Source organism: Gopherus evgoodei, chromosome 5, assembly GCF_007399415.2.
Source record: "Gopherus evgoodei ecotype Sinaloan lineage chromosome 5, rGopEvg1_v1.p, whole genome shotgun sequence".
Classification (NCBI taxonomy): Eukaryota; Metazoa; Chordata; order Testudines; family Testudinidae; genus Gopherus; species Gopherus evgoodei.
Genome location: NC_044326.1, coordinates 85326917 through 85341666, shown reverse-complemented (window position 1 = coordinate 85341666; position 14750 = coordinate 85326917). Strand labels below are relative to the sequence as shown.

Below are 14750 nucleotides of genomic sequence, written 5' to 3'. Positions count from 1 at the left end.
AGAAGGTGCCTACAACTACCACAAGCAGCATGATCCTGCTGCTTTCGGGCAATAAAAAGATGATTTATCTCGAAAGAAGAGGTTGTAACCAGTACCAGAGCAGGGTACACTATACATATTTTATACAATAGGTTTATTATCGCTCACAGACATGTTCTTAATTTAAATACACGCGAAAAACAGACGGCTGATATTTTACTTTATTAAATCTCAGTCTCTGTATTCTAACCAAGAAACAGATAAACCAAAACAACCAAAGAACGAAAAAATTTCCACGTTTAAGAATTTTTAAACTGAGAATCCTAAGTGACCAGGTTCAATATTTATAGTCAATCTAGGTTTCCAGAAATATAGGAAGAATAAGGCAACGAATTTTGACGTAACCTTTAAAATATTTGAGAAACGTCTGGAGATAAACAGAATCTACTTTTCTCACATTTATAGGTTCAATGTAAACTGCAGATCAGCAGTGTAAGGGATCTTGATTTGCACAGTACTAAACAGAATGTATAAGTAGGAGTTCGTTAAGAAAATATACCTAAATATCACCCAAAGAACACATAATATTAAACAGAACTATTGTACTTCAAAAATAAAATTAAAGGAATAGAAATATTTTTATTTTAGCTACTTCTCCATTAATTATATTGATATTAGTTGGCGTTGTTTCTGTACTCTAATATAAACTGCATATACATAACTGCGTAACTATAAACAAAATACAAACTTTCGCAAAAATATCGTAAGCTTCAATTTCAGATAGTTCAATGCTGCTATTTAGAAGGGGGCAGAGCTTTATTGCACAAGATTTATCTAAATTAATCTGACGAGGAGTAGTAAAACAAGGTGTACTGTTCTGTTCCAGTGACACACTCACTTTCACTGCTGCAGACCAACGTTAGTGGAAGAAGATTTATGTTTGCAGCAAAGTACCACAAGTCGCCCTCGCCCCTTCCTCAAAAGACACCAGTATTACTGCTACTTCTCCTTGCAACAACCGGGAGGAAAAAGCAAACTTAATTTCCCCCCATCAGGCTTCCAAGTAAAAGTGATTCAGCTCATAGGCAGTTCGTTGCATCTTTTTCTTGCACGACGTTGTAGGATGCATACACAGACTGCACACCTTTCTGAATCAATGCCACTCCCCCCCCCCCACTAGTTATTTAATTCCCGCCAACTCCAACACCGAGTTACTCATATAGACCATACTCTTTTTCCTCTATCCGTCTATTGATGGGGAGGTTGCTGTGTGTTTGTTTGTGCGCGCGCTTCTGTGCATGTTCCTTAATATCTCCTCTTCCCTCTCCCCTCCCCATATGCAGTAGCGGCGGCTTCCCTGCATCCAACATACACATAGACTGCTCGGTGATTGGCTGCCCCTCTGACAGCTCAGAAGGCGATTGTAGGATCTGGAACTCCACCCCTTCGGCAGGGCCCTGGGACCATTCATAAACTAAACAACACTCCCGCAAATCCAGAGACACACACACACACCGAGGAAGAGAGGCGCAGAAAGTGAGAATCTCTACGTGCAGTTTCAAGGGTCGGGGGGGGGGGAAGGAGGAGAAATCCTGGGCACCCCTCCCTGCTCAGTCAGTCTATGCAAAAAATTATATATATATAAACTAAAGAACAGGAATGAATGATCACAGACCAATGGCAGCAGTCTACGCCTGAAGACAGAGAAAGCCAGAACTGGGTTCAGTCAACGCCTCCAGCAGGAAGAAGGAAATCAACAACATCCCTTGACAGTCGCCGAGAGACGCAGCCAAACTCATGCACATCTCTGGTGGTGCCATGGTCTGAGTTTTCCCTCTTCCGCTCTTGGCATTTCTCGCATTCTTCTTTTATTGCGTGCGGTTTTCAACTTCGCCACTGCTCGGCTGTGCTGTGGAGATCCGCTGCGAGTCCCGGAGAGAAGTTTTTAAATGAACTGTTGAACTATTTGCGTGTGGGAGGGTGGGTGGCTGTGCGCAGAGGCTGCTGCATACAACACGCTCCCGCCCCCCTCCCCCCCCAGCACACCGAAAAGGCGGCACATCAAACTTTGCACTTCAAAGGTTTCCCCTCCGTCACCCGCATCGCCCCATTCCCGTCGGCTGCTAGCTGCATGGTTCTTGTTTTTTAAAACCACCACCATCACCCACTATTTTCTTAACTTGTCTTAGGGGCGGAGTGCGTGCGTGTGGCGGGGGCTGGGGGGCTGCAACTTGGCGGGTGCCTTGTTCAAAGCTGCAGTCACCGCTAAAGCATTGGATCCCTCAACGTACTGCGAGAGCCCGGTCTACAGCCCGGACCTGTGCCCCAACATGATCGCTGCCCAGGCTAAGCTGGTGTACCAGCTCAACAAATACTACACGGAGCGCTGCCAGGCCCGCAAGGCGGCCATCGCCAAGACCATCCGGGAGGTGTGCAAGGTGGTGTCGGACGTGCTGAAGGAGGTGGAGGTGCAGGAGCCCCGCTTCATCAGCTCGCTGAGCGAGATCGATGCCCGCTACGAGGGGCTGGAGGTGATCTCGCCCACCGAGTTCGAGGTGGTGCTCTACCTCAATCAGATGGGCGTCTTCAACTTCGTGGACGACGGCTCCCTGCCCGGCTGCGCGGTGCTCAAGCTGAGCGACGGCCGCAAGCGCAGCATGTCGCTCTGGGTGGAGTTCATCACCGCCTCAGGCTACCTGTCGGCCCGCAAGATCCGCTCCCGCTTCCAGACCCTAGTGGCCCAAGCCGTGGACAAGTGCAGCTACCGGGACGTGGTGAAGATGATCGCGGACACCAGCGAGGTGAAGCTCCGCATCCGGGAGCGCTACGTGGTGCAAATCACGCCCGCCTTCAAGTGCACCGGGATCTGGCCGCGCAGCGCGGCGCAGTGGCCCATGCCCCACATCCCCTGGCCCGGCCCCAACAGGGTGGCCGAGGTGAAGGCGGAAGGCTTCAACCTGCTCTCCAAGGAGTGCTACTCGCTGACCGGCAAGCAAAGCTCCGCCGAGAGCGACGCCTGGGTGCTGCAGTTCGGCGAGGCCGAGAATCGGTTGCTGATGGGCGGCTGCAGGAACAAGTGCCTCTCGGTGCTGAAGACCCTCCGGGACCGGCACTTGGAGCTGCCAGGCCAGCCGCTCAACAACTACCACATGAAGACGCTGCTGCTGTACGAGTGCGAGAAACACCCCCGGGAGACCGACTGGGACGAGGCGTGCCTGGGAGACCGGCTGAACGGGATCCTGCTGCAGCTCATCTCCTGCCTGCAATGCCGGCGCTGCCCCCACTACTTCCTGCCCAACCTAGACCTCTTTCAGGGCAAACCGCACTCAGCCCTGGAAAGCGCTGCCAAACAGACCTGGAGGCTAGCCAGGGAGATCCTCACTAATCCCAAAAGCCTGGACAAACTATAGGGTTAACAACACAGTGATAAACCCATTTAAAAACTTTTATTTAAACTAATCAGCTACAACAAAAGAGGCGGCGAAACAAACATCCAAAACCCCACCTGCAATTAAGCATTTAAAAACTCTCAGACATTTACAAAGCCAAAACGATCATCTCGTTGCACAAGAAAAGACTCCCCTTCCCCCTTTTTTCTTCCAATGTGAATTTTTTAAAAGTCACACAAAGAAGCGATCGGACTTTCCATCATCCAAACGAAGCGCAAGGTACATTTTCAAATAAATGTATAGTCATTCTTTTCTTATTCTTTTTGTTTGCCTAAATGTTGTCACCAAGTGAAAAAATTATTTAACTATATGTAAAAAATTCTCTTTAAAAAAGTTTTACTGATGTTAAATGTATTTCAGTGCCAAGGTCAGACTGTGCCCCATACTGAGTTGTTGAAAACAGTAATAAAAATATTACTTAACTTTACATTGACTTTTTTTGTGAATTGTTCTTAAATTCAGGCAAGTAGAGAGATTTTTCTTGGCTTTCAGAGAAAAAGGATTAAACAAAAATAAAAGGCAGATTAATCACAATATTGAACTGGTGCTTTATCTATAAATTCATCAGCGTTTTCTAAAGTTTATTTCAGTTGTTTTCGATTAAAATAGAAATAGACTGTATTTAATGAAAAAATAATTCCCATTCATTCTTTGGTTGCTTTGCTTTCTGTCACTTGAAACTTACTCTCTAAGAGTTTTAGGAATATATGCACCATCACATAGCATTTCGGCACAATTTTGACAGGAGTAGGGCGGAGTTTTTCTATAATATAATCCTTAAAGTACTTTATTGTTTTTAATTTAGTTGGTGAAATATCACAGTCCGTTCCTATTTTGTCCTTTAAAAATACATTAGATATTTGCTTTATTAAACAAGGGTCATTCAACGATCAGTTTTACTTTGAAATGAAAAAAGTATAAATCTTCTCTGAATAATAAACAAGCTTAAATGCAACTATTACATTTTTTCTAACAAAAATTTGTTTCCTCTGGTTTTTAAGTATAGCATAGAACTGCAACACAGCAGCACTGCGCACCGGCATACACCGGAAAGGGGGAAACATGCGTTTTTAAAAGAAGCCAACCAATTTTATGTTCAAACAACTCGACCTCTTTATACCTAGGTTGGTTTTTGTTTGTGTTGTTTTTGTTTTTTCAAACGAACGCTAGCTGATTTGCCCCTAATTTTCGGCCATAGTGTTTTGCTGCAAGTTTTCTAAAGAAGAAGGTTTACATTTCTAAAACTTTACTGGGAGATTTTTTTATTATTAATTTTTATTATTTGCTTTAACGTCTCGAAATATTTTGAAGCTGGTTAGGGCATGAAAAGCAATTTGAAATGCTCCATTCAGGCCGATGCAAAATCTTGATCCAAAGAACTACTTCCGCTTCTCTGTGGGCGATCCGGAAAGAAATAGCCTTTAAAGTTTGAGTTGGCTTTGTTTTTAAATAAAAAGAATTTTAAAACAACTTAAAAGGGAACTATAAAGTAAAACTGAAGCCACTTCGAAAACAATTGTCTAGTCTACGTCGTGATCACAGCGGAATACACATAATAACGCTATAAAATGCTTATGTAAAATAGTCTTTAATTTCTACATGCAAATTTACGCCTGCATACTCTCACCAGCTCAAATTATGAAAAAGCTAAACTTCTGGGATTGTAAAGTCTTAAAATGTTTCATTGCTTTTTCTTTTTCTTTTTAAATCCAACAGAAGCAGACAGCTTTTCTGAGCATTGAACCTGGCTCACCTGACAAAATGGGTTTAACTCAGTACTTGTAGGACTACCGTGTCCTTGTACAAACAATTCTGGAGTAACAATATAAACTCTGATCTTATCACTACTGATATTATCTCCATTGCAGGTTTTGCTTCAAAAACTTGTCACAATGTTTTGTTTCCCAGTAGGTCAGACAAATATACAAGGAAGTTGAATTTATCAAACAGATGAAGATTCCTTAATTAAACAGGCATTCTAAGAAAATGCAGAATTGGGATTTTTAAGGGCATATTCTACAAAACTGGCTACAGATATCAACCTATGATAATTGAGGTGGGGGCAGGGAAAGTGTCAATGATTAAAGGAAAGTTAAATTGTATCTGTGTTTGTCTTTAAAACAAAAGCATTATAGGATTAGTATTTAGACCACTACACAATGGGAAATCAAGGAGCTGTCTTTAAAAAACAAAACTGAATTCCACCTCCTAACTCCCTCCCCACCCCCACCCAGGCTAACTCAAAACACCAATAGACTGACTGCCTTTCTTATAGGAATCCAAGAACAATCTCCCTGTTACAGATTTAGAAGTACAATTGGTCTAGAATGCCCATTTACACTTTGTGAGAACAACCACACATCCAGAGAGAGAAAGCAGATTAACTAAGGGTAGTCCCTGTAAGTGAAACAGGGTGCAGTGGTGAACGTTCCAAACTGTACTAAATTATCCTACATGCTAAACATGGAACAATAAAAAACAGTGGAGCCTCATGATTTTTTCCCCCCACATACAAAGATAGAATCAGTACTTTTCTTTTTAAGACTCTGAAGATGTTAGATTGACATTGCAAGGACACTAACACATTAATGCTAACTATGTGGTTTTGCATTGAATATTGATTTTTTTTGCCAAACAAAAGAGTATATTTTAAAAGATAATTACTCACAAAATAGGCAAAGATTTCAAAGGTTTACAAATCTCCTCATAATATTGTAAACTGTTTCAAAGATATTTTGGCAAAACCCAAGGTCTGAAAAGTTAATTTACTGTACCCATATAAATTCATAGTTCCAGTTATCTGCACTCCACCCCACGTAAATGTTTTAATACATAAATATAGTAAAATCCATTAACTCTTTCCATGTTTATAATACAATAAGAGCATGTGTCTTGCAAGAAGCCCACACATCTGTTACTATTTTTTAACATTATGAGGATCATTCAAGTGCAATCTTAATAGTTCTAATTTCATACTGTGTGAGAAAGTTAACCCCTTCAGTGAATTTTACAGCAAAGTGAATCTAATTTTAAATAAAATATTGCTAATCAGGTAATTAACTCAGGTAACTCAAGTTATATTAACAAGGCTAGTCAAATACATTTTAAAGGGGAAATAACATTTTCTGCTTGATTATAATACAATGCACTGTAAAATCTGCTTATAATAACGGAAAACAGAAGCACTACAAAAGAGTGCAGCGAGCAGAGTATTATGTTATATTGGTATTACATTAAAAAACAGGAAAGTAAAACAAAGGATTCAGCTAGCAGTTTTGTTGAACTTTCTAAGTATTCACACAGGCCTTGTGATCCAAGATGTCTTTATTTAGAATGCCTCCCTGGAGCTTTATTCCAACAAGCTAATTAACATCCGAGCTGGATTTGTCCCCTCCACTTAAATGAACTTTGCTAATGCACATAGTCACAAACTTAGAAAAACAGGAATATTTGTGACCTATGGGGTAATGGAGGTTGGATGGAGAATTAATGGTCATGTAATTTGTCACCAGAGGGTGAAGGTCAACAATCTCTTACCTTGGGGTCGATTTTCTTAAAACTGGGATCTTCTTCATCTACCTCAAAGCAGAGTTCAGAAGAGGTGATGGAAAGAGTGCCCTTCACTACTACAGAGGGGGCCACAAGCTGTGCTGGTGTGCACAGGCTAACTGGACCTGCCAAAGGAGCAAAATATCAATAATCAAAACATCCAAACAGATTACACAACTTTGCACAGAAACAAGCATAGGTTATTTGTTTTCTAACCTCAAAATACAAGGTAAAAAGCACCAGAGATCTTAGTTTAAAAAAGCAAACTGTTACTCTAGAAAGTACATGTCACAGACTTGCAACCTCTCTTCATTGCCAAACACTAAAGCAGCTACAGCTGCAACTGATGCATAAGCCACATAGGGGGGTTTATTGTTAGATCATTTAGTTTTATTCTGACACATTTCAGTTTTGAAACCACAGCCATATACCTCCTGGTATAAATAATACAGTAAGTGAAGACTTGAAATCTTAATTTCAAATGTGTGCAATAAGAACTTAACGGGTTTCAATAAAATTCTAAAATATTGAACACAGCAGTCTGGGTTCAAAATTGTCTGACTTAACCTTGTAAATGTGTTCCCTCCCATGCATGCTGGAAATCTATTGTTAAAATTAAACAGTCAATACTAGGAATTGTAAAGTATAATGTTTTTAACATGCTTTCTATTCCATTGTTAAATACTGTTCAAGGATTCCAGATAGTGTTAGTGTAGCTTGGGGACTGTGGGAGTAAACAGCTGGAGGATTGGTTTCCAACTGAATGAATTCTTACTGGAATAATCACATCACCACTGGGCTTATCACAGAGACAAATCAGACTACTAGTAAAACAATAGGCTCGGCACAGATCTGACAACACACAACCTATTATATAAGAGAACACATACAAGGGGAAAACAGGTTAGATTTGTTATCCAATTGATTAAAAGAGAGAGGGAAATTAAGTTACTTTGTGGCAGCACTGTCATAAATCTTTGTAAAAAAATTGAAAGTATGAGAGTGACACATAGAATTTTGAATTAATAAAGTGTCTATAAATGAGGTACACACGTTCAGGTAATCAATGGGTGAATAACTGCCAAAAAACTCAGATGAATTGTCATTTCCATCGATTGTTAGGAGGATGATGGTCTTTAATCTCGCATCAATCTTAATGTGTGCCAGTAGGACAATAGCAGAGATGCTCTTGCGAGATCAGTGCAGCTTTGCCCTCTATTCCCAATGTATAAATACATTGTGTTTGCAGATGGGCATCAGATAGTTGCAGAACTGCCATGATTTCCCAAAGCTCATCCCCACAAATGGTTGAAATAAGCAGCTATGTGTTCTTTTGCTGTCTCCCTTTGCCCTCTGTACATTAGCATGTAATCCAGAGGAGAAATAACATTTTTTCAATCGCTCTCAGACATTCAATTACAGGGCGAGCAGACAGCTGCAGAAGCGGGGGCAACCCAGGTCCCGTAGAAGACCCCTGACAATTTCCACTTCATTTCTAACCCACACCACTTTATTAGTGAGGATTACTTCTTAATCCTATTGCCATTGTCAAGATTAAATAATTAAACTCCCCTTTCACCTCTATTACAGTATGAATGTATTACTAGAAGCAACCAATGCATAATAAAAGAGAAAGAAGTGGGCAGAAGGCTGTTGAGGAGGAGGCCAGCAATAGACAGGAACCGATTCTATTAAAAAAATTGCATTATGCTCCAATTACTTCTATTTTATTTCACTGATTAGTATATGGCCTTAACATGAGGCTATATTTTCAATGTTCTAAAAAATAAAAGTGGCATGTAGTTCAGACAATGGGTAAATGAATTGCCATCAAATACAATTTCCAATTACTTCACATAGTATCGTCTTCCATTTTGATAACTTATTCACTTCCTGTGAGTCAGAATTTAACTGGGGGGGCATTCTTCTGTAAATTTAATGGATGTGGATTATGAGCGCACATAGAAATCCACATGTAAAGTGGAATGGTGCAAAGGACTTTGAGTTTTCACTTAAGCCTCTGTTACTCTTTTAAAAATGGAGCTAAATTAGAAGTTATAGTCCCTGAATATGGAGCTATTGTTTACCATTTAAACATGACAGGTAAAAAAAAGCAGGTTTATTCCATTTTGACTGCAAACTCTAACAAAGAGGCTTGCATCCAACCCAGTAAAAGTAATCAAGTTAACAGAACTGACCATTTTCAGGGGGGAAAAAACATCAGCTATGAAGACACTTTTGGGGGAAAGGGACTGAGGAGAAAGATTAGAAGAGTTGAACTATTAATACAGTAAACAGACCCTTCAACAAAAGAGAAGTGACTGATCAGCTATATTTTTATGACTCAAAAATATAGCTATCTAAAGCCTCCAATTATAAATAACATGAAATTGCCAATTAGCCCCAGTGTTTTGAGCACTTGGACTAGACAGAAGTAGAAAAGGGGAGCTCTTGTTAATGAAAAAGGCTACTTTTCTACATATGCTTTCTTAGGAAAAATAAAATAAAAAACAAAACAAAACAAACACTCCGGTGGTGAAAACAATAGGGTTATAAAAGCTGAAGAAGGAAAATTCACTAGTGTGCTAAAGCTGAGTCTCAAACCTTGAGGTACACAGAAAATTATCTTTCATTAACTCAATTATGGGAAAGAACCATCTATCACTGTCTATCCCAAAAGATTACTCACTGCAGAAAAGCATGAAAATAGATTTAAATGGGTACAGAAACTGAGGAGCTGGGGAGCAAAGAGACAGCTGAAGTTACCAATTAAGTTCTCCAAATCTTTCTCCTCAATGGATGACAAGGTATCATCGTCGCCTTCCAAGAGAATCTCACTCTCCGAGTTCTGATTTCCTAAAACCTGACTCTTGATGGACTGCTTTCCTTTAAGAAGCACGTCTTCGTCTGGAGCTGAAATGAAAGAGAAACATTGCTGTCTATCAGCTCTCAGAGGCAACAGTGATTGGAAAATAGCCTTTTGCAATGAAGATCAGAGAGGAGAAAACTGGCTGGGAGTAAGTATGCGAGGTAATCTTTCGTTAAACCTCTAACATTAGGGGGACAAGCGGCTAGCAGAGCTAGTTTTAATCCTATTAAACCTGCCTTGAAATACACGGGGCTATCTCTGCAGTATTTAGCACTGTTTCAGTCCTCCCAAAATTTGGGATGAGAAAACCACCAGAAGTTAAGAGGATCTTTCTGCTGGAGATGGGTCTAGATTCTGCAGAGTAACTTGTCTTTAAATGCTACATGTTAAGCGCCGATTCAGGAAAGGCCAACAGGAAAGGGGCACAATTCCCTTGCCCATTACAGGGCCACGTCGAGCCATCAAGTTTAAGAAAAATTCCCCATTAGCACCAATTGAGTCTCCGTTAAAAGCTCAGGGGCTCGATTTGACCCGGAGTGTCGAGGCGACAACAGCAACCCCTCCCGGGGCTGCTTCGGGAGCAGGTCGCAATTGTGAACCCGCGAGCCGCGATCCAGCCTGCTGCGCCCTGTTCCCAGCCCCCCAGCGCTGCTGACTGGAAGCGAGAGCAGCAGCCGCCGCCGCCAGTGAACTAAAGCTTTGGGTAAACGCAACAGGGAAACTGCTGCGAGTCGACCGGGGTTGGCCTTGCTGTCTCCACGCTGCAAAAAGCAGCAAGTGAAGAAACCAGGCAGAGAAGAGAGGCAGCTGGAGACAGGCCGGCAGGGGGAAGCTGAACTAGGGACTGGCTCCCGTAGGCTCCCAGTGAGCGCGCGTGCGCGTGCGTCTGCTCACACTACACAACAGCAAATCTATTCTAGACAGTGACAACAGCAATACACGAGTTCATTTTACAGATACAAACTTGCTCAAGACAAAAGCCAATACACAGTTTACAGCGTACGTTCGCCTTATCTTCCTGTTAAACGTAACCCGATTCAGCGCCTCCTTGATCTTGTATTCTTTACATGGGGTGGATTGTTTGGTTATTTATTTGCATTTCTTTACATCTCTCCTTTTCTCTTCCCCCAAAACCAACACACACACTTTTGCTAGCCCGCCATGCATATGATCTTCGCGTGTGCACAATGCTGGGGCCAGCAAGTCAATAAACTTCAGAAATCTCTCGGTGTTGCCAGAGGCTTTCAATGCACAGTTACATCTGATGGCGTCCCAAGAAAGAATTAATGGAAATAATTTCTCTACACTAGGTATTAGCTTCCAAAACAGCTGCGACTTACTAACGTTTAAAATATTCCAATCTAACTAGTAACAGCAAGAGACACACGGCTATTCCAGAGCTTCACTTGGAAGGGGTCACTGTGGTGGAGAGTTTATTTTAGATCTTCTTGCAAACTAATCCTTGTGAATAGTATTCTTATAATTTCATATTTTATTATGACTAAACTCGAACTTAATATACAACATTTAAAACCGTTTGCCAATTCAGTGCAGAACTAGAGGCCAGGTTCCTATATTTTCCATTAGTAATAGGATGAGTGGAAATAAGGAGCTGAAAGAGTTATATGCGAATGTTACTAACTAGACAGACACACCCAGCCCTACAGACACGGAGATGAGTGAGACGTTAATAAAAAAATCACTTTTAGAATTCTACCGAAGTGTGCACTCACTTGCTTTCAAAAGGGGCTATAAAGAGAAGACGCAAATTCTGAAAGTCTAGAGGATGTTAATAGGTTCGTGCCTGGATTACTAAATATGCCGAATAAAAACCAAAAATGAAAACTCAGCCTCATCTTTAACATCGCCAATAGAAAACATATTTCAAGCTATACTTCTAATTAAATATTTTATGTCATAGTTAAGCAAACATTAAATCAGTGTGATAATACATGTAATTGTAACATGTCTTAAACAGTTTTCTTCCCTCCTCTCTATTTGGAATGGACAGAATATACACCAAGGAAATGCCAATTTTATGGGGGAAACATCTGCACTATTTTTCATCTCTACACTACCATGATTAAATATATTTATTTACATTTCAAGCTCAACAGAGACAACAGATAGGAGGCAAGGGTTCATTATACATCAAAGGTATTCTGTGCTGTAGATACAGATACTAAGGTAGGAAATAGTGGTGCAATCATACAATTGTTTTTTACTATGAAAATTCACATAATTGTATATAATCTTAAAAATAAATTATTAAATGAGAGAATACCTGGCCACACGTCTTTTAAGAAACATATGCCTAACATCATGATCAACTTACTTCAGCACATTGCTCATTGCGTTCTCTGATTACTGCCAGAGAGGATTTGAGGGTCCACTGGCTTATTTTAAAAAAACTTTAATCTGCAAACATTTACAGAAGAACGCAATCCCTAGTGGCAATATACCAAGGCTTAAAGTGTTTAAGTAAATATATACACATACATTGCAAATAATAAACTATCCAATTGAGTGAAAAGTAAAAAGACCTACTTTATGTTTAGGCCTTCAGTTTAAAAAAAAATGGAAATTCAATTTAGAAATTATTTCTCTTTTGTATGACAATTTCTTCCAGACCAAATTGCTTTGCCATATTATGCATAAGATTTCGTTTACTTGGAAAACACTGAGTGTATTGCACCTCATGAAACAACATTTTGTATTAAAATATATCAGTTCATATAACTAAAGAAAACTCAGACTCTGGAATTGTTCAACCTGAGTTGAAAACAGTCCTGTCACAGAAAATATGCAGCTGATATTTAGAAAGGTTTTCCTGTAATTAACTCCCCCTGGAGGATTTTAAGTTAGCAGCAGTAAAATTACCAACAGTATTCTAATGCACACCACATGCACTTGCATTCAATTCTCAATGGCATAATAGTACTCTGTTGACGATTTTATTTTTTAATTAGAAAAAAATTATCTCAAGTACAAAATAAAAGAAACATTTTTTTAAATGCTGCTAAATTTTATCTGTTATTTTATAAACCATGTACCTGTTGTCCATTTAAGAGTTAATCTGAAATTCAAGATCTGTATGTACAACTTTTAGACACAAATCAGGTAATTTCTGGCCAAGTTATTAAAGTTTTCTCCACTCTTTCTCACTATCATTACAAAAAATAAAGTAAACAAGGGACTTTCCATATCAAAGTGACTGGGGAATTCTAAATGTAGATCAGATAAGTAGAAATTAACTCTTCCTTCCATCATCTCTTTTCCAATCATTGGATTTAATTTTTTCACCTAAGCTAATTATAATTATTTAAAATATATCACTATGGATACTCCAAAAGAAAACTATTGAAGCGAATTGCATTAATTGAAGATTTGAGACTATTTGTTGTTTTAGTCCTTGTGGGCATTTTAACATTTGTCATCTCTCCTTACCGCTGTCGCTCTCTCTCTCTTTCTATATCTATCTATCTATACACATAGACACACACACACACACACATACACGTGCATACGTATAAATATAAAAGAAAAGCTTGTTGCTGGAAGGCAGAAAATCAGAATATAATAAAGCATTGTCTGTTAGCACCCTGCTAACCTGAACACAGAAATACACATACACAATGTACACATACGTGTATGTATTTATGTAATTGTGCACAGACAAGATATATTACACAGATGAAATCTATACACGCAGCATTCTAGTTCTCTCTCAACAGGTATAAATCAGACTTGTGTGTGCAAGACAGAGCATGATATATATATATTCTATCTATGCATACATGCGCACATACACACACACGTCCACATGCATATACATGTGCATGCAAATTTGTGTTTTCACAGTTTAGTCAAATGCTAACAAATGACACTTCAAAGTATTATGATGGTCTACCTTCAGCAGCTAACATTCTCGATCATGCAAAAAAAAGTGTTTGGGGAGGATGTGTTCTCTAACAGTACATCTTTTTAGAAGTATGAATGAAAAACATTCCCCAAAGTAAAAATTTAATAAGTTGTATCATGCTACATTTGATTTCATATTTAGGTCCCCAATCCTGCTTTGGTATCTGCAAATGCAAATCCGTGTAACCCACTGGCAGTTCCCTGGCAGAATTTGAACCTTAGGCCTCTGTCCTGCAGATCTAAACACATGCTTACATCTTTTCAGAATGAGGCCACCCATGCAAGGTAGGAGGGTCCCAGAGGTCAGGCTGCAGCCCGAGCCCAGAAATCTACACTGCAATGAAACAGCCCTGCAACCCAAGTCCCATCAGTCTGAGTAAGCTGGCGTGGGCCAGCCACAGCTTTTTCTTTGTAGTGTAGACACACCTCAAGAGGCATAGTCTCTATGTCTTGTACAGCAAACAACAGACCACTGGCATAATACTTATCTGGCACAGTAATTATTCCATTATTTAAAATCAATTTTCTTTCCTCTCCCACTCCATACTACAGCCCTGATCCAGCAAGGAGCTCTATGGAGGGAGATTTCTGAAGCAAGCAGGGAGCCTTATTGACTTCAGTGAAGCAGAGCTCCTTAAAGGATAGGGGTCTAAAATCTTGATTTATCTTATGTTGCTGGCCAAATTTCAAGTTTTCATAAAACTAGGCTTGGGGGTTTTGGAACTATTTGTTTATCACTCATTTATATCCATGCTTCAAAGTTAGCAGCTACTTAATTTAAAAATCAGTTTGATAAACCATCAGAAAGTATTATACAGCAGATAATGTCAAGTTGTTGATTTCTGACAAATTGAAAAAAAAAGAATTTTTAAAAGTTTAGCCTGGTAGTACCCATTTAAAATAATTTAATGTAAAAAATAGTAATTTAAAAGCAATTTCTCCCTCTTTCACTACCACCACCACTTAGCTAAAAAGAAATATTG

The 14750-nt window shown here is 39.8% G+C and overlaps 2 protein-coding genes across 4 annotated transcripts in view; one reads left to right on the top strand and one right to left on the bottom strand.

Moving 5' to 3' along the window:
* Positions 1–14750, bottom strand: part of LRBA (LPS responsive beige-like anchor protein) — a 427307-nt gene that overhangs the window by 111295 nt on the left and 301262 nt on the right. For all 3 annotated transcript variants that reach the window (XM_030563560.1, XM_030563562.1, XM_030563561.1), the window contains exons 39-40: positions 9744–9890; positions 6966–7102 (exon numbers count right to left, since the gene is read on the bottom strand). In XM_030563560.1, the coding sequence (XP_030419420.1) occupies positions 6966–7102; positions 9744–9890 (284 nt within the window). The remainder of the gene's footprint in view (positions 1–6965; positions 7103–9743; positions 9891–14750) is intronic.
* Positions 123–3883, top strand: MAB21L2 (mab-21 like 2). The gene has a single exon (XM_030563568.1). It carries the CDS (start codon positions 2310–2312, stop codon positions 3387–3389), a length of 1080 nt encoding a protein of 359 aa, XP_030419428.1. The 5' UTR covers positions 123–2309; the 3' UTR covers positions 3390–3883.